General features: G+C 43.4%; 1 protein-coding gene across 3 annotated transcripts in view; it reads right to left on the bottom strand.

Moving 5' to 3' along the window:
* atrnl1b (attractin-like 1b) overlaps positions 1-20,915 on the bottom strand; it is a 172,560-nt gene that overhangs the window by 120,249 nt on the left and 31,396 nt on the right. For all 3 annotated transcript variants that reach the window (XM_084079482.1, XM_084079484.1, XM_084079483.1), the window contains 11 exons: positions 20,151-20,238; positions 18,340-18,628; positions 15,655-15,838; positions 13,698-13,852; positions 12,302-12,386; positions 10,543-10,757; positions 9,851-9,969; positions 8,688-8,820; positions 5,947-6,134; positions 4,495-4,708; positions 2,699-2,890 (listed from right to left, as the gene is read on the bottom strand). In XM_084079482.1, the coding sequence (XP_083935608.1) occupies positions 2,699-2,890; positions 4,495-4,708; positions 5,947-6,134; positions 8,688-8,820; positions 9,851-9,969; positions 10,543-10,757; positions 12,302-12,386; positions 13,698-13,852; positions 15,655-15,838; positions 18,340-18,628; positions 20,151-20,238 (1,862 nt within the window). The remainder of the gene's footprint in view (positions 1-2,698; positions 2,891-4,494; positions 4,709-5,946; positions 6,135-8,687; positions 8,821-9,850; positions 9,970-10,542; positions 10,758-12,301; positions 12,387-13,697; positions 13,853-15,654; positions 15,839-18,339; positions 18,629-20,150; positions 20,239-20,915) is intronic.

Genomic DNA, 20,915 nt, shown 5'->3' with positions numbered 1-20,915 from the left:
TCCCGAATAGGCATTAACGATTCACTTAACAATTTTTCACGATTTCTTTAGCACAAAATGATAAGTTTTCATTCATTTAAAATATATATATATATTTTTTTAACAATACTGTGTTCTCTCTAATCCTCTTTTCAATACAGTAGCAATTGACTGAAAACCCTTTCTTACAAAGATCCACTATTCTATTTTTGGCTATTTTTTGCGTCGACAATTTAAATCGATTTAATGAAAAAATAATTGCATCAGTTTGATTGATTTTAATCGATTTACGATAAATTATTACACGCCTACTCCCAAAAGATGATAGAAATGCTAAGACTCTTTTAGCTCATGTTCACGTTTTTATCTTGCTAGTGCAGGCTGCTTCAGAGCCTCCATCAGAGCGCCATAAAAACACGATGGTACAAATCTATTGTTTATGTCGCATAAGAACAAGAATGAGGTTATGTTGCATACCCCCCCAACTGTTACAATACATTCACTAGTAGAGTAAAACCGCTTCGGAAAGATAGTGAGTGGCCAATGCATCACAGGCATAACGTACCATAAATATAGAACATATCCTTCATAGAGAAATATGAGATCATTACATCATCGCGGCATTATGCTCCACTGTGATATTGCTGCTATTGATTGGATATGCTTATGCACATTGCCTACACAGTTAGATATGTGCAGTATATTGTTGCTGTCGGGCAGAAACCTCTTATCTGAACCTCTTATTTGAATCCTGAAAAGTTACAGTTTTGGACATTATGATCGATTTTGACTCTCTTGGCCGCTTCAGGACTTCCTTGTTTCACATCTTGAAACTACCTGTTCATGCTTTTAACACTGCTTGTACTTACGCTTATTTCTGACTTTGATATAGGTCATAGTACTGCATTCTCGACGTCTTTGTTTAAAATGAGTTGAGGGATGGGGGTGTGGGTGGGAGAGGGTGAGCAAGCTATTTGTATCTCTACATGTGTGTTTTGCGTATTTGTATTGTATGTAAATGTTTTACGTATGTGCATAGGAACCCCCTGTAAAATGAGATGCTGCATCTCAAGGGGCTATCCTCTCAATACATTGATTTATAATGAGATTTATAAAAAATAATGCTAAAAGGATAAACCAGATAGGCTTGGTTTCCATTAAAGCTTATATAAGCGGTTTTCTGCTGACAAAAGCAGATCTTCCGGCGATTGCTTATTTTTATTTTATTATATTCAGACGGCTAACAATGCTCCCTAAAGACATTATGTGACACTTCTAGGGGCCGCAGTCTGCCTCCAAAACTATTCTGTTATCTGAGAGAAGCTCTGTCAGTAGCAGCTTATTGGTGCATGAACCGGCCGCCCCGGGGCTAAACGATTGGCCGACAGGTCTAACCAATCCGAACGAGAGGCACCCTGATCGGTCGCAAGTGGGCACATATTTCTAGACCAATCACAGAGCTTATCACAGATAATAAGTATAATAATAGTTTTGGAGGCAGTCTGTGGCCCCTAGAAGTGTCACAGAGACTAGATTTGTTTAGGGAGCATTGTTAGTGAAGTAGAAAACGACTTCACTACTATCAGCTTTAAGGTCCTGTGTATTCAATATATCTCTGCTGTCGGGGCAGAAACCAGCTAACTCCAAGGATAAAGGATAATTCCTTTTAACAGGTCGTTCATGAAAGTCCTTGCGGTCTTGTTTCCAATGAGAACCTGTGAGCAATTAGGGGTTAAGAGTCTTGCTCAGGGACAAATTTCATTTCATCGACACATATGCTGTGATGGCCTGGAATCGAACCTGGGGTAACCAGGGCCTCTGGCTCCCTAGGCGCGCTCACTAACCACTCAGCTATGGCCGCCCCTTTCCAAAATGTTCATTTTTCAGGAAATGGCAAAAACAAATCAAAAAGTGGAGTTAGGAGGTTTTGTTCATCATTGATAAGAACAGCTGAATGGACCTCCAAGCTCACAATGAGGTTGGAGGTCAAAAGGGGGTGGAGCCTGGAGTCAGCAAAACCAGCCAACTCCAGCCCCTTTGGTGGAGTTAGCTGGTTTAGCAGAACGTTTGAGGATCCAATGGAGTTGGTTTTGTCAGAAGTGCTTTTTAATACTTTATTGGTTTAATATTTTTTTTCCTCGATTGTGCAGGCTAGCATCCTGGATTTTGCAATGAAATATGCGGGGGTTTTAAATGATTTTATGAGGTGAAATTGCGGGAAGTTGCGAATATGCAAAATATGTGAAATATGCGAGAAATGTTGCGAAAAATGAGGAAATGTGTGGAATATACTCCGCAAATTTAACATATTATGCGGTGCTGTGCGAGGCGCCCTATAGGCTCTATGCACAGCAGCCATAGTGTGAAGAAATTCCCAGGTGTTGCCAATGATACTAATGAAGGCTCTGTTCCATTCTCATATTGTGCATGTTGGCTCACTGGAAACACTTTGCTGCACCAGTGGGTCTAAAATTGGGGTTCCAAATGGACCCGTAAGGGTCCATTTGTACACTCTCAGAGTTATGGGGGTCGTGGAAACCACTGTGCTACACTAAATGGAACAGAGCCTTCATTAGTATCATTGGTAACACCTGTGAAGGAAGTGACAATATGGCTGCTGTGCATAGAGCCTATGGGAAAAAAAAGTGGCCCCCCCGCATAATTATGCGCATAATCGCGTTTTTTTTTTTTTCGGAGGGTCTACGGTGAGTCGTCTTACCGACGCAGTCTCCGGTCTGCCACTCCAGACACTGTCCGTAGGGGAAGGAGATGATGTAGGCGGTGGAGTCCACGCAGCGCTGCGTGCTGCCGCACCACATGCACTCCATGGCCTGGCTGGTGCAGTTGGTGCAGCTGGTGTGCAGCGCGCACGGCTTCTTACAGGAGGGACGGCTGCTCTGGCTGGGACTCCCTGGAGAGGGGGAGGAGGAAGAGAGGAGACAAGGGGTTAAACTTCTCAGAGTCGCCACTAGGGCTGTGAATCGTCTGCTATCTCACGATTCGATTCAGATTCTTGGCGTCACGATTCGATTAAAAATCGATCAAAAAAAATGTTGACTGTTTTTGTCTGGGAGACAGTCATCTCGCTGTTGCCCCTTCTTCAGGAAAGCGGAAAATGAGATAACAGCCCAGTTAGACTCTTCACATATTAGAGTATGTCTGACATAAATGTCAGAGCTTAAATCGACATGTAAACATGAAATAAATGCATAAACATGTACAGTAGCTAAGATATAAGGTTAGAGTTAGCAACCGCTAATTCAAGTGGTGTTTTCTCTACTTAAGAGTTTTAACTTGACTTCAGTTCTATAAGCTGTAGTTTCAAAACTGTTCACTCAATCGTGTTAACCAATACATCATTATTTTGCTATGATTGCTTTCATATGACATGAAAAAATGCTAGATGACTGTCTCCCAGTCAAATTGTGTCACAAATGATTCCCAATCAGTTTAATCCAAATTATATTGTTTTCATCTTGACTTTAACAACCAAGTGTAGCCTAGTAGTTATTTCCGACAAAAAAAAAACAATACCAGAGAGGGTCGTGTAAAAATGATTGGCTTTGATGGAATCTTAGATTAGGAGTAGTTCTATTTGATGCAGAAACACAACATAATTGCTTCGATGCGAGTAACATTAACGGAATGTCATGACTGTGAGAACCCTGGTCTATCGAAGCATGTTGCACAGCGAAAATAGCCAATCTACAAGCTCTCAATGCGGTTGTCATTGTGTTGTTAACCCATTAAGACCTGGGACGCATCTGTGTCACTTTTTTGGTTTGGGCTAAAAAGCATTATTTTACACTTTGGCTATTCAAAAATAGCAGATCTACAAGCTCATAGCGCGGCACCGAGTGCCGCGCTACGAGCTTGTAGATCTGCTATTTTTGAGAAATCGTGAAAATGTGTGCAAATCTTTGAATACATGTATTTTTAAAGAGGACATTTGTAACTCAAATCTTTGCTTCTGAGGGTCCCTGGAACACAATATTTTGAGATGGGGTCCGCGGCCAAATATATATACATTTTGGGGTCCTTGACATGAAAAAGTTTGAAAACCACTGACATAGCAACATATGTTTTTTCAACAAAAAAAAAAGGGATTTAGAAGACATTTTGTAGAATCGGAACCTCAGCAGCCATATTATGAAGACATTCACAGGTGTTACCAATGATACTAATGAAGGCTCTGTTCCATTTAGTGTAGCACAGTGGTTTCCACGACCCCCATATTACAGGTGTGTAACTCACAGAGTTACACGCCATTTGGAAGCCCATGAGGGTCCCTGGACCCCAACTGTAGACCCACTGGTGTAACAGAGTGTTACCAGTGAGCCAACATGCACAATATCAGCACCCTGACTCTGTTTGACCAGAATGGAACAGAGCCTTCATTAGTATCATTGGTAACACCTGTGAATGTCTTCATAATATGGCTGCTGTGAATAGAGCCTATCTACTAGCCAAGCTCTCAATACGTGGTCATGTTGTTGTTGTTGCGGAGGAACTCACCGACGGCCTTCTCGCAGATGAGTCCGTGCGCGGTGGCCGTGCAGGGGTTGGCCCTCAGCCCCGTCACCTGGGGCTCCTCCAGGTAGGCACAGAAGCCGCTGTCGCTGGGCTCGCCGGGCAGCCAGCGCAGGCTGCTGTTGGTGAACGGGGACATGTCCTCCCAGCCCCAGTACGACACGTTGATCTTCCTCAGGCCCACCCAGGGGGACAGACGCTACAGAGAAGGGGGGGGGGGGGACACATAGGACAACGTCGGTCAACTAGGGCTGGGACTGACAACTATTCTATTGATTACTTCTTCGATTCACCAAATATTGGAGACGCACAGTTTTTTTATATCTCGCACGCGCGCACACACACACACACACACACACACACACACACACACACACACTCTACAACTCAACAGACACAGAGGGCCATACCCCTTAGGCCTACACTTTTTTTGGCATGCTTTACTGCTTTGAAAAACATTTTAACTATTTTTGGGCTTGCTTTCAAGGTTCTTTTTGAAAATAGCTGATATAATAGGACTCAAATGGTGAAAATGGTCTCTTCTTTTGGGCTTATTTTCATTGACCTGGTCGCTTTATTTCCCTCACAGAATCTGGCAACGCCGAAGCCAGCTCGGACCAAATCTTTACCCCCCTTCTGTCCCCCCTCTTCACTAGGCTACCCCGCGGCTCAACAGTCAGCCCAAAGACTGGACATGCTCGGTTTCTCATCGTCGGGTTCGATAGAGGTCCGTAACAGACGGACCCGGCGCTATCCGACAACAAGTCGTCGGCAGCAGACGCTTTCCAACGCCTCCCGCCGCCGAGTCGGGACTAAATCGGTGCGGTGGAGAGCTGCCTTTACACTATCTTAACACATCCACCGCCAAGGGCTAATCTCATAATGAACTCACCGGTGCCAAGGTTTTATTGTTGTTTTTTTCAAGTCGCCATAGGCCCCGTTAAAATCCTTTAGAATCCGCGATGGACTGTTTGTAAACAACCTGCACATGTTGCTTCGTCTTTTAGTCCAGACCGCGAGTCAAACGGAGCCGCCATGTTTGAGTTCTGACCGTTTATGTTAACATGGGAAATGCGAGGAGGAAAAACTACACAGGTTTTATAATGGTTTGAGTGTCCCACTTAGAATGGAGGCCGACGGGAAACAAAAAACGGGATATTACTTCCGGGTCACTTCCGGTGGTGTTACACTGAAAATGGTCCCCCTAGAAAATTCAAAAACATACAAAAAATCGAAAAAAAGGAAAAAACACCCGGACCGTAGGACTACGGTCTCGGCGCTTAACAGTTGGATTTAACGGACCGTAGGACTACGTTCTTGGCGGTTAATGTGTTAAAATGTTTTTTTTCAAAATAGGAAAAAAAGTTGTGGCTGAAAAGGTTTGGAAAAGCCCTGGTTGTAATGTGGTAGCTCCAGTAGTATGGCGGTGGTCCTTACCTGGTCTTGCAGCTGCAGCTTGCGCAGCTCCTCCAGCACAAAGTCCACCTGCTGCGTGGAGGTGAGCGAGGCGATGTTCCCGTTGAGGTTCTTGCAGTAGTGCTGCGCGTTGTCGTAGCTCTCCCTGCTGGCGTTGATGCGGAGACACGCCTCCTCCACCTGACTCCACCCCTCGCTGCACTGCTGGGCTAAACCAGGGTAAAAAACGCACACAATTTTGCAATGTAGGCATTTATTTAGCCAATCTGGGAAACCATTCGGTGCGGGGCACCACCAAATGTTTTGTGTAGAAACGGGAACTCGGTTTGGCTCCCGGATGCTTCTGCGTTTATTCCATAGGCGGTAAAAAAGAATGGACTTAAAGTGACACCCTTGGTTTCTCCAGACCTGTTTTGAAGCCTGTTTTTTTTTCAAATCCGTCATCTTTCTATATACGGTTCTGGAAATTAAAGGGATAGTTCACCCCCAAAAATACTTTTTTTCCCCCCATCGATTAGTGACCCCATGGAGACTTGAATTCATGGCTATTTTTTTGTTTTTGTCCTAAGCCAATAATGTGATGACCAGCAGCGGTTCCGGTAGGAGACACAAAGAGTCTCCTTAATTTGTGTCTCCTACTGGAACGATGTTTTTGGCCGCCGATCCCCATCAAAACATATTGTTCCAGGGAGCCCCCAAAAGCAAAGATTTGAGTAAAACAATTTGCTTAAAAAAATGTATTCAAAGATTTGCACAAATGTTCAAAATTCTTCAAAAATGGCAGATCTACTAGCTCGTAGTGCCGCGCTATGAGCTTGTGGATCTGCTATTTTTGTTCCTGGTAAACATGGTCAGGACCTTACAAAGCGCTGTCTCTGCAAATACCAAAGACCAGACTGTGCATCTGTCAGGACTTTGCCAAAACGAGTCTTTGCAAATAGGCTCTATTCACAGCAGCCATATTGTGAAGACATTCACAGGTGTTACCAATGATACTAATTAAGGCTCTGTTCCATTCTGGTCAAACAGAGTCAGGGTGCTGATATTGTGCATGTTGGCCCACTGGAAACACTCTGTTACACCAGTGGGTCTACAGTTGGGGTCCAGGGACCCTCATGGGCTTCCAAATGGCCCCTTACAGGTGTGTAACTCTGAGAGTGTACAAATGGAACCAAATGGACCCTTGCGGGTCCATTTGGTTCCATTTGTACACTCTCAGAGTTATGGGGGTCATGGAAACCACTGTGCTACACTAAATGGAACAGAGCCTTCATTAGTATCATTGGTAACACCTGTGAAGGAAGTGACAATATGGCTGCCTATAAGCCTATGCCAAACACTGTGGCATCGTTCACCAAGACTTCCACAGCAGTCTGGGTCAGACACGAGCCGCATGGAAAAAAAAAAAATGTCTTTTCCTTACAAAAGCCAACGTGCGTCTGGCATACAGATGCTCTTTACTGACACGCTTCAATCAGATAGCATCAGCTCTCCAGGGGGTTTCTCCACCGAATCCACTCTATTCTATTCTACTCTGTTGACTTTTTTATTCAGGGAAGATGTCAGAGCGGGCTTCTGTGACAGAGCTGTGATGGAAAACAGCCGACCGGAAGGAATCCTTTTTTTAGCTTCAAGATTGCAAATCGCAGAAGAAAGTCAACTTTGGAAAAAAAAAGTGGGATCTAAGCCAGTGGTTGTCAAAGTAAATGCATGATAAAATCGCATTTATAATGCATTATAATGCATGTGTAAGGCTTCAGAACAGTCGCTACAAATGTTTTTAAGTATGCAAAACGTCATATTACAGCTCAGTGGAACAGCACATTATTTTTTTACATTATTTTTTATCCCACGATTTTTGTAACCCTTTTTTCACCCGGTGCCAATTTTCTAAGTGATCCTGGGCACTACACTCCCCCCACCAGCCTAGGGAGCCCAGGGCCGAGCTCATGCCTCCTTCAATGCATGAGAGCCAACTGACCTTCTTGTCACCTGACAGGGGGGAGTTTCCCTGGTAGGACGTAGCGCGTGGAAGGAACACGTTATTCCAACCAGTTCCTTTCCCCTCCATCAGGCGCCCCGGCTGTCATGGGGGAGGCGGTATAGTGACCAGGATTACTACATGTTTTTGTGAGGGTATTAACTACCCTAGGAGACACAGGTAGAACATGCAAACTCCACACAGAGAGGCCCTTTCGCCAACCCCACCTAGGGTATGGGCGCTGATGACGCGGAGGAGAAGACGCGCCCACAGTGTCCCCGGCGGGAATCGAACCCAGGACTTCGAGCTGTGAGGCGACAGCGCTACCAACTGCGCCACCGTGCCCCCGGAACAGCAGATTATAACTACCATAAATTAGTCAGTTATAAAGTGTCTTATAATACAGTAATTGACTAAGATATGGTAGTTAGAATGTGCCGTTTCGCTGAGCGTATACTGCATTATGACCAGTCACTTTCAGGAACCAGTTAGGATTTAGAAGACATTTGTAGATGCGTATCCCGGATTAAAGGATAATTCCTTTTAACAGGTCGTTCATGAAAGTCCTTGCGGTCTTGTTTGCAATGAGAACCTGTGAGCAATTAGGGGTTAAGAGATGTAGTGGAGTAGAAGTAAAAGCATTGACATTTGGAAATACTCCAGAAAAGTAAAAGTACTCAAATGTTTGACTTAAGTACAGTACTTGAGTAAATGTACTTAAGTTACTTAACACCACCGATGAAGGTGAAATGAAGTAAATGAAATAGTAGTGTGGTCTCACCAGGCACGGCGTGGCACTCCGACTGGTTCTGGTCCCACTGGCAGTTGAGGTTGAGGGAGCAGCTCTTGCAGTTGGCCAGCTTGCTGCACACCTGCTCGTTCCTCACCGGACACTGGGTGAAGTTCTTCACGTTCTGCAGGGGAGAGAGGAGAGACATCAATCAACACCACGTCTAAAAGACCTGTCCTGTTTAGGCCCGACCTCCATTAGTCGAATAGTCGACTAATCAAGTGGTTCTCAACCAGTGGTCCCGGAGACCACCCCAGGTGGTCCGCAGCTAAATGATGGAGAGTTGGTAACCAAATGGACCCCTTATAGATCTTTAACTATTGAGAGTGTAAAATGAAACCAAATGGACCCGTAAGGGTCCAATAATTTAACTCTTAAGCCGTAATGGTACCACATCAGTCTTGGGTTCAAATGCCGAATAAATAATGGGCCTTGATATGAAAAGGGTTGAAAACCACTGGACTAATCGATCGAGGGAGTCTGATTCCACTGCCAATCCCTCAGTTGAATCAAGCAAAATCAAGCATGATTCGACTGAGAGATTTACCTAATTTGTTATATTAATTACCTAATAGTTTGCCAAAAATAGGATGTATATCATGATGTATTGGGAGAAACCAAGTAAGAATATGTTAAATCAGACAATAAGCACCCCCCACAGCCCAAATGGAAGGATCCGCTATTGCATTTGTATTTTATTTCTTTGCATGATTCGACTACTAGTCGACTATAGGCAACATTTGGCCAATCAGATTCGACTACATAAATTCTTAGTCGGGGACAGGGCTAGTCCTGTTACAACTTTCTACAGGACAGGAGACGCCAGCGCTACCTAAAGCCACGCGGCAGCGACATCTTCAGCATCCTTCTCCTAATGTAGGCCTACTATAATCCAACTATAATGTTGTAACAACACAATAAAAGGCCAGAAACAAATGACTTAAACAAAAAAAGAACATGTCCTGTACAACTTCCATGTTCTACAGGAAAGGAGACATCAGCCTCACGCCGTCACAGATTCAACAGGGATAACGGTCAGCATTCACTCACTAACATTGTGTGAGTGTGTGTGTGTGTGTGTGTGTGTGTGTGTGTGTGTGTGGTTAGAAAAAAAAGATAGGAAGCACCACAGTGCCATCCGGTGGCAGACTCACGGAGGTGCAGTTGCTGGAGGCGGAGAGGCACTTCTTGTCGTCGCACCACTGGCAGCCGTTGGTGTTGGACGTGCAGCTGGCACAGTCTGAGAAACGATAGCACCGCTCGTCCACCGTGGCTGAGAGAGAGAGAGACATAGTCTTTAGTTTGCATGTTGAAAAAGTGGGCTCTATGCTCAGCAGCCATATAGGCTCTATTCACAGCAGCCATATTATGAAGACATTCAAAGGTGTTACCAATGATACTAATGAAGGTTCAAATGGAACCAAATGGACCCATTACGGGTCCATTTGGTTCCATTTGTACACTCTCAGAGTTACACACACGTAAGGGGCCATTTGGAAGCCCATGAGGGTCCCTGGACCCCAACTGTAGACCCACTGGTGTAACAGAGTGTTTCCAGTGAGGCAACATGCACAATATCAGCACCCTGACTCTGTTTGACCAGAATGGAACAGAGTCTTCATTAGTATCATTGGTAACACCTGTGAATGTCTTCATAATATGGCTACTCTGAATAGAGCCTATTGACTTTCTCCATTTATATGGATCAAGTTAAACATTTTTTTACATAAATCTCTTGTGGGGGTCCCTGGCACAAATCCTTTTCAGATGGGGGTCCGCAACCAAAAACTGCATTATAGACCCGACCTTTAAGTTAAGTGTTTACCGAGGATTTTCTTTCTCTCACCAGCTTTAGCAGGACAGAAGTTTGCGGGTCCGAGGCCCTCGTCGGCCATGCTGGGCTCCCAGGGGCCGCAGCGGCCCTTGTTCCACACACAGCGGACCCCCGGGCCGGCCCCCGCGCAGCTCTCCGGCCCCAGGAAGGCGCGGCAGCTGGGGGGTCTGTAGACCAGCACGTCGTTCAACAGCATGCTGGAGAAACCCCCAAACACGTACATGGACCTAATAACAACCACAACAACACAGAGAGCAGGTTGAGGTTAGATATATACATACATATATGTAACGCCCGGGATTCGAACCCGGGTCTCCCACGTGGAAAGCCAACATCTTAACCATTAAGCCAAAGGGATATCCCTATCACTCGGGGGAGATATTAGACTGTCAGGCCATCAGGCTCGCCCCAAAACACACTCGCCCCCATTTTGTTCGCGGACGGCTCCCACCCAGCTGTTCTTGTATTTGTTTTACTGAGGTTAGGGTTAGGAATAAGGTTAGGTTTACACATAGTTTTATTGAGGTTACGTTTAGGGAAAAGGTTAGGTTGAGGCATAGTTTTACTGAGGTTACGTTTAGGGAAAAGGTTAGGTTTAGGCATAGTTTTACTGAGGTTATGTTTAGGGAAAAGGTTGGGTTTAGGCATAGTTTTACTGGGGTTACGTTTAGGGAATAGGTTAGGTTTAGGCATAGTTTTATTGAGGTTACGTTTAGGAATAAGGTTAGGTTTAGGCATAGTTTTATTGAGGTTACGTTCAGGAATAAGGTTAGGTTTAGGCATAGTTTTATTGAGGTTACGTTTAGGAATAAGGTTAGGTTTAGGCATAGTTTCCCTGAGGTTACGTTTAGGGATAAGGTTAGGTTTAGGCATAGTTTCCCTGAGGTTACGTTTAGGGATAAGGTTAGGTTTAGGCATAGTTTTCCTGAGGTTACGTTTAGGGATAAGGTTAGGTTTAGGCATAGTTTCCCTGAGGTTACGTTTAGGGATAAGGTTAGGTTTAGGCATAGTTTTACTGATGTTACGTTTAGGAATAATGTTAGGTTTAGGCATAGTTTTACTGAGGTTACGGTTAGGAATAAGGTTAGGTTTAGGCATAGTTTTACTGAAGTTACGGTTAGGAATAACGTTAGGTTTAGGCATAGTTTTACTGATGTTATGTTTAGGAATAATGTTAGGTTTAGGCATAGTTTTACTGAGGTTACGTTTAGGAATAATGTTAGGTTTAGGCATAGTTTTACTGAAGTTACGGTTAGGAATAACGTTAGGTTTAGGCATAGTTTTACTGAAGTTACGGTTAGGAATAACGTTAGGTTTAGGCATAGTTTTACTGAAGTTACGGTTAGGAATAACTGGTGGCGACCGTTCCGAGGTCACTGGGTTTGACCCGAGAGGGCATGTTTTGGGGCGAGCGTTCTTTTAATCATACAGATGCATCTTTATATCGTTGCTATCGGGCAGAAACCTCTTATCTCTATATGTTAACGCCCTACTTGATCATACAGCGTCACAAGTATATAATTAACCGGTCTATACTATAACTAAAGTATAGACCAGTGTCTGATTCGTGAAAGGCTGCGTAAAGCCTTGATTACAGGTGTATTAGATGGTGAATCCCATCTGTGTGTGTGTTTGTGTGTGTGTGTGTGTGTGTGTGTGTGTGTGTGTGTGTGTGTGTGTGTGTGTGTGTGTGTGTGTGTGTGTGTGTGTGTGTGCGTGCGTCCGTGTGTGGTACACGTATGTTTTGGGTGCACATGCAGGCAGAACTGACCCGTTGCTGACCACAGCGGAGTGTCCAAAGCGGTTGACATCTCGATGCAGGTCGGGTTTGGGCAGGAAATTCCACTCATCACACGCTGCAGGAAATAACAACACATTTATATACATGAATAAAGACAAGGTTTTTTTTTACCAACACAACTCATCTAACCACTCAAACACTCTAGACCAGAGGTTCTCAAACTTTTTCGTGCCAAGGACCCCCAAATTGATATGCATGTGGCCGTGGACCCCCCTGCTGAAAATATGTTGTGCCAGGGACCCCCAGAAGCAAAGATTTGTGTTTAAAATGTTCGCCTTTTTAAAAAAAGGTTTAAAGATTTGCACACATTTTCAAGATTTTTCAAAACATTTAGGAATAAGGTTAGGTTTAGGAATAGTTTTACTGAGGTTAAGTTTAGGAATAAGGTTAGGTTTAGGCATATTTTTTAGGCTATTTTTGAATAGCCAAAGTATAAAATATGGATAAAGGGGTTAAAATTGTTGTGACGCTTTATTAACACATTTTTCTGGGGACCCCCTGGTACCCCCTCAAGGTCCACGGAGCCCACTTTGAGAACCAATGCTCTAGACTTCGTAAACTGGACCTGGCTCTGTACTTGGGCCGTTTTTTTCCCATGTACACCAAATCTCGTTGTCATAAATAGCCCGTCTACAAGCTCACAACGTTGTGAGCTTGCAGATCTGCTATTTTAGTAAATACAAGTCCCCCACAACTTTGCCAAAAAGACAGGGGAAAAAAAACAGCCAATAAGAGCAGAGCTACAAGCTTGTAGATCGACTATTATTTGCCAAAGCCATTTGACAAAGACAGAGTCAAAGATTAAGTATTGAGGGTTTAAGTGGTTAAATGTCTGAAATGTCTAATAGAAAGGATAAGTCAACAAAACCAAAACGAAAAAAAGGAATTGACACAACACTGATGATATTTCTGTTAACCCATTAAGACCAGGAACGCATCTGTGTCACTTTTAGATTTCTTTAGGCTATTCAAAAATAGCAGATCTACAAGCTTGTAGCCAAGCTTGTAGATCTGCTATTTTTTGTAAAATCGTGAAAATTTGTGCAAATCTTTGAATATATATATATATTTTTTTTTTAAAGCGTTAGGATTTAGAATGTTAAGAAAAAATCGGCCTCAGGTCTTAATGGGTTAAACAGGTCAATGAAGCTATCTATGAAATCCAGTAAAAAGTTGCATCTGCAACACAATTTTATACAAAATGTAGGAGCAGATATACAAGCTAAAAAGCTTGTATATCTGCTACTTTTGATATGTTTGGGTCACGCTGTAGTAGGGCGTAAACACAAGTAGTTTAAATATTGAGATAAGAGGTTTCTGCCCGACAGCAACAAGACGTGAGCGTATCGAAGAGCGTTGTTGTTACCGATGTCGTAGGCCAGGAAGTCGGCGGAGAAGCACTTGGCTCCGTTGCTGAGGGACGTGTCGTTGTGGGTGTTCCCCCCGAACACCAGCAGGGTTCCACTGAGGAGGACCGCCGAGTGCAGGTACCGGGGGAACCCGCTCTCTCTGAGGATGGTCCTGGAACGAACGAACGCACACACACACACACACACACACACACACACACACACACACACACACACAAAGTGTCATGTTTGCATACTTATGGGAACATGTTGAAAAAAAGAGGCAGCGGCTGAACGGTGACTGAAGTGCTGCTAGAGCTGGGGTCTTCAACGTTTTCAGCCCAAGGACCCCCTAGCTGAGAGAGAGATGAAGCAGGGACCCCCTCTATATTGTATAAAATTGTGTTTCAGATTCAACTTTTTTTGTTTACGTGGTCTGCTCTTTTTTCCCTCTACACCGATAGCTCTTTGCCAAAAATAGCCGATCTACAAGCTCACAACGCCTCGCAGCGCGAGGCGTTGTGAGCTTGTAGATCGGCTATTTTTGGCTAAAGTGCTCCTCAGAAAAGGGATGATATAGAGTTCAAGTGGTTATGGTAAAAATATATATATATCACACAAAGATTTGGCGGACCCCCTGTAGTAACTCTGAGGACCCCCTAGGGGTCCCGGACCCCCTGTTGAAGACCCCTGTGCTAAAGTGTTTGAATTATTGGCTTAGGAAGGCTTCATGAGGTGTGTAACTGTTAACTCTTTCATTGCCAGACTTATTTCAGGCTGTGTCGTGCCAGGAAAATGGTGCATTTTTCCTCCGTTTGATTTTTAACATTGAAGTGAATGGAGCAGCATTTTTTTGATAGCGTTATCTCCTAGTTGCTTTGAGATAAACAAAAAAAAACAAGACCAAAAAAAATATATATATATTATTTTTATTTTTTATTTTTTTTAAATAATTTCCGTTTTTCCGTCATTGGCCATGATAACCATAGTACCATCGGACGGGAATTCCCGTTTTTGGCAGTCAAAGAGTTAAGAAAATAAGATTTGTTTTAGTGAACTACTCCTTCAACTCTTTGACTGCCATAGACGTGCTAGAGCGTCGAATAGGCTCTATTCACAGCAGCCATATTATGAAGACATTCACAGGTGTTACCAATGATACTAATGAAGGCTCTGTTCCATTCTGGTCAAACAGAGTCAGGGTGCTGATATTGTGCATGTTGGCTCACTGGAAACACTCTGTTACACCAGTGGGTCTACAGTTGGGGTCCAGGACCCTCATGGGCTTCCAAATGGCCCCTTACAGGTGTGTAACTCTGAGAGTGTACAAATTTGTACACTCTCAGAGTTATGGGGGTCGTGGGAGCCACTGTGCTAGACTAAATGGAACAGAGCCTTCATTACTATCATTGGTAACACCTGTGAAGGAAGTGATAATAGCTGCTGTGCATAGTGTCTATTCTGCCACGGCTCACCCTGCCAACGACGAGGAAGCGCATCCTTTTTTGTCTTTTTTTTTATTTTTAATTCCACCAGATGGCGCTCTTACCTAGACTATAGATGGTCCCTTCACGGCGAGCGAATGAGAGAAGCAGAAATGACGTCATTTTACAAAATAAAAGCTTGTTTTACTTCCTGTTTATTTCCTGCAGGGAAACGGCCATATCTCCGTCCCCCTCTTGCTTTATGGCAAAAACCGGGCTGATTGAAAACAGCTGTGCGTGCAATGGATCGCCGCAAGCAGATAATCATTTTTCCACAATACTACGGGAACCCCGTGCGTGTAACCAGCCGATCACGGAAGGTCACGGAAAATATTCTATGATTTGTCAAATGTACAGTAAAAATCGCTCTTTTTCTCTGGTAGTGGGGTGATATTATTACACTATCACTCTGCCAGTCAAAGAGTTAATGGGTTAAAAAAAGAAGCTGTGTGTGTGTGTGTGTGCGTGCGTGCGTGCGTTGTGTACCCACCAGGTGCGCGTGTTGACCTCGTAGCGGTAGAGGTCGTCCACCAGGCCGTACTTGTTGGCGGGCAGGGCCTTGTACCCTCCGTGGACGTACACGCTGCCGCTGGCGCTGTCGTAGGAGCTGGTGTGACCGTACCCGCCCTGTGCCACCGCGCCCCGCGTCTCTGGCATGGTCCACGTGTTCTGCCCTGAAGAGTTGACACACACACACACACACACACACACACACACACACACACACAGTTTCAACCAGTGCTAGAACGCACATTTACCCAGGTACTGTACTTAAAGAGATACTTCACCCCCAAAATTACTTTTTTTCTATTGATTAGTCACCCCATGGAGACTTGAATAAAACAATAATTTGATGACCGGCAGCGATTCCGGTAGGAGACAAAAAAGAGTCTCCTTTGTCTCCTACAGGAACCGCTGCCTACCGGTTCGCTGGTCTTAAAATTATTGGCTTAGGAATGCGACAAAAACAAAAGAATATCCATGAATTCAAGTCTCCATGGGGTGACTCGGTAGAAAAACATATTTTTTGGGGGGGTGAACTATCCCTTTACTGTAAGTACAATAGGCTCTATGCACAGCAGCCACATTGGAAAGACATTGGGCCTCTTCCTTACTTCCTTCACAGGTGTTACCAATGATACTAATGAAGGCTCTGTTCCATTCTGGTCAAACAGAGTCAGGGTGCTGATATTGTGCATTGTTGGCTCACTGGAAACAATTTTTCCACTACATTTCATAATGACAATTGCTACAATGGTCTTTTCTCTCACTGTGCCACAGAGCAACACTAAAACTGTGTGTGTGTGTGTGTGTGTGTGTGTGTGTGTGTGTGTGTGTGTGTGTGTGTGTGTGTGTGTGTGTGTGTGTGTGTGTGTGTGTGTGTGTGTGTGTGTGTGTGTGTGTGTGTGTGTGTGTGTGTGTGTGCGCGTGTGCGTGGGCGATACCTCCCCGATCACTCGCACACTGGCATAAGTGTGAGAGTTTTTTTCTTTTAAAATAAAAAAAGGTTTAGACAGTTAAATTAAGTTTACTCACATACGCAAATTACATCAAATTCATTCAAACTGATAACTCTGACTGGGGAGGGAATGTGGGAGATAGGTGGGTTATTGCTCTGAGTCTAATGATCATTACATCCAGATGTGAAAGAACATACTTCTAGAGAAGAAAAAAACAAATAAACGTTATGTATAGCCTATCAACATCATTTGGAAATATTTAATATATATATTATATTATTATATTAATATTTATTTATTTTCTTATTTAAAAAAAAAAGTAAACTAAAGTAACTAGTTACTTTCATAACGTAGTAACTAGTAAAGTAACTAGTTACTTTTTGGAGCAGTAACTAGTAACTATAACTAGTTAATTTGTAAAAGTAACTTGCCCAACACTGGTCAAATTCTACTTGTAACAGTATTTTGACATTGGTGGCATTGATACGTTTACTAAGTAAAACTTCATCAGTTCTTCCACCACGGTTGCTAACAACAACAACAATAACAATGGATACAAACATCATTATGGACATGTTTTTCTCTCATAGTTTATGTGGTTTCCCCGGACAACGGGACAAACAGGAAGCTCACACGTGTTGGAAACGTGCATGATGGCAGTGATTATTTTTTTACTGCCTGGAAACATTGATACATGACTTACTCATATTCTCATATTCTACTTATAGGTTACTCATATTATAACAAGAGCTGTATAATCAAGCATTTGTTCAAAACAAGCCTCTCCTGCAATATTTGGAAGCCAAATCTCAGCCAATCAGGGTGGGATATGAAAAATCGAACAGATCCGTGTTGATCATATGATTTTTTTCCAGGGACCCCCCCAGAAGCAAAGATTTGAAATAAAGATGTTTGCTTGTTGTTAACTTATCCCTTTAAAACCCTGTATCTCGGCTCCTGTGTACTTTTTTTTTAGTACTATGTATTTTTGGTGAAACATGCTATTTTCAACTGGCTGCAATTATGGAACGGATTACCACGATCGTATTATTATTATTTTTTTTTTATTCTATGAGACCCCTGTGTGTAATGAGGGGATCACCGTGAGGACGGTGATCACGGAAGATATTTTGTGACTACTTGAAAAGGTAAAAAAAAATGTTAAAACGCTGGCACTGGCTGTACCCTGTTTTAAAAAACCTCTGGCAAGGAATGTGTTAATGGATTAACCCATTAAGACCTGGAACTGTGTCATTTTTAGATTTGAGCTAAAAAGCATTATTTTACACTTTGGGCTATTCAAAAATAGCCCAGCCCAGCCCAGCCATAGCTCATAGCGCGGCACCGAGTGCCGCGCTATGAGCTTGTAGATCTGCTATTTTTGAAAAATCGTGAAAATGTGTACAAATCTTTGAATACATATATTTTTAAAGCGAACATTTTTAACTCAAATCTTTGCTTCTGGGGGTCCCTGGAACAACATATTTTGATGGGGGTCCGCGGCCAAATACATATCATTTTGGGGGTCCTTGACATGAAAAAGATTGAGCACCACTGATATAGAAACATAGGTTTTTCAGAATACTGTTGAGATTTAGGAGACATGTAGAATCGGCTTCAGGTCTTAATGGGTTAAAAAACCTCTGGCAAGGAATGTGTTAATGGATTAATGATGGGAGGGAACCAGGAAGTGAGTGTGTGGGGGGGTGTCTTACTGAGGTTGTACTCCTGCACGTTGCTGACATAGCTGTAGATGGGCGAGTAGCCGAAGATGACCACCATGACCGCCTCGCCGCCCTCCAGCACCACGCAGTGGGCCGTGTGGCCCTCCACGGCGTACACCTGGGCGGCCCCCCCCGCGCTGGGGCTACTCCCCGGGGGGGTCCCCCCGGGGACGGGGGTCCTCTGCTGCCACGTGCGGCTGGGCACGTTGAACGCCCACAGCTCGTCCGTCACGTTCCCCGAGCCGGCCTCCAGCTTCCCGCCGAACAAGAAGATGTCGTCCTGCCGGGGAGAGAGAGACACACACACACACGCACACGCACACACACACACACACACACACACACACACACACACACACACACACACAATTAGCTGTATTGTCAACAGTGATGGAAGAAAGTACTCACATTGAATTCATGGATATTTTTTGTTTTTGTTGCATTCCTAAGCCAATAATGTGATAACCAGCAGACCGGTAGGCAGCGGTTCCGGTAGGAGACACAAAGGAGACTCTTTGTGTCTCCTGCCGGAACCGCTGCCGGTCATCAAATTATTGCCTTATGAATGCGACAAAAACAAAAAATATCCATCAATTCAAGTCTCCATGGGGTGACTAATCGATAGAAAGAAAGTCATTTTAGGGGTGAACGATCCCTTTAAGAAAAAGTATCAATACTGCAATGTAGGAAAAGTCTGGTATTCAAAATTTGACCTTCAATGACCTTTGACACAATCGAAATGTCTCAATAGAAGAGCAGGGAGACTAAATACAACCATCCCAATTGTATATGTTATATTGGATTAACATAACATACAGATTGGACAAAATGACATTATATTCATAAATGTAAATGTTCTAAATGCTTACAAATCTTTTGAAAATAGCCAAACAATGCCAAACAATGAAGTGGTTAATGTATGTTTCGTAATAATAATCTTAATTGTCCAAGTGACTAGTAACGAAAGATGTAAAATTATTGTTTACACTATTGTTAGCACAAAAAAAAACATCACTTGCAAATCACATAGCCTGAGAAACAACTGTAGTTGAGACTAGGGCTGGACAATATGACTTCAAATTAATATAATTACAGATCTAGAAACTCTCAACGCTTTACTTGTCCAGAGATGACAGCTGTTTAACTGAAATGCAGACAGAGGATGCTATTACAGTCTATCGCCACAAGATGGCTGCACACTACAGGCCCTTGAGACGAGATGTAATCTAATGCAACTTGGGTCTGTTGTAATACATTTTATTTCTAATCACAGCTACTGGTGTGACATGTCACATGACACGGTTTTGCTGACAAACTGTCAAGATTTCATAAAACCGTATTAAACCATAAAACCACAACAAGTTGTTAATCATCTTCAAGAGTGTGAAATTCACTTGGTGCCCGAACCCATAGTTTGAGAACTTCCGTCTTACAGAGTCATGCCATGTTTAGACAACATGCTTTTAGAAAAGAGGGGGGAAAAGCATCACGACAACATTGGTTGGTAGCGTGATGTCGCAATCAAACCTGTACGGATGAGTGATTGATTGATTCTCTCTTTTTTTTGCGTCCCTGTCAATGTCAACCCCTACTGTTTGGCCTTGGAAGAAAGACATAACAACGTGTGTGTGTGTGTGTGTGTGTGTGTGTGTGTGTGTGTGTGTGTGTGTGTGTGTGTGTGTGTGTGTGTGTGTGTGTGTGTGTGTGTGTGTGTGTGTGTGTGTGTGTGTGTGTGTGTGTGTGTGTGTGTGTGTGTGTGTGTGTGTGTGTGTGTGTGTGTGTGTGTGTGCGTGTGTGCTCACCTGATAAGCAGCTAGGGAGTGTCCGTATCTTGGCAGAGGGCCACTGTTGATGGGAACGGTGTTCCACACCCCACTGTCCAGGTTGTAGCTGTGGAACAAACACACAAGTTTAACCATTGGCAGACATATTTTGGCCATGTCCTTACAGGCAAAGAATTCAACATTTTCAACATGTTCTGAAATAGGGAGAATAGCCGAGCTGAAAAAAAAAACATATGTTTAACAACTTTCAACATGGCATTGCTATTTTGGGCATGTCATTATAGGCAAATAAAATTGATAATTCGCAATATTCGACCTTACATTTCAAAGATAGTTTTTTCTTTCTGTAAGGTCAACAGCAAACCTGTTTTTGATATGCTAATTAGTGGTTGTGGCAAAATACTACATTATAAAAGTAAAGAAAAGGCCGCACACTCGTAGTCACGATGCAGGACTTATTGAAATGAAACCAACGTTTCGGCCTGGAAAGGTCTTCTTCAGGGAATAACGATACAATAGTACAATATAAAACAAGTCAAGAGACGTCACACGGAGGAGAATATGACGAGTGTGCAGGACGACTCGGAAGGCAAAAAGTTAAACGAGCTCGAAGCAGCTCTGTGCAAAAGAAACTGCAATCTGTGTTCAAGAGGATGGAGCTGTCAACAGCAGCTATATTACTGCCAGAGGTGGAAAGTAACTAAACACATTTACTCAAGTACTGCACTTAAGTATCATTTTTACTTTACCAGAGTTTTCAAAAATGTCAGTACTTTTACTTCA

The sequence above is a fragment of the Gymnoscopelus microlampas genome (assembly GCF_963454915.1).
Source record: "Gymnoscopelus microlampas genome assembly, chromosome: 14".
Lineage (NCBI taxonomy): Eukaryota > Metazoa > Chordata > Actinopteri > Myctophiformes > Myctophidae > Gymnoscopelus > Gymnoscopelus microlampas.
Note: the sequence above shows the minus strand (reverse complement) of the source record. Positions and strands in the feature narration are given on the sequence as shown.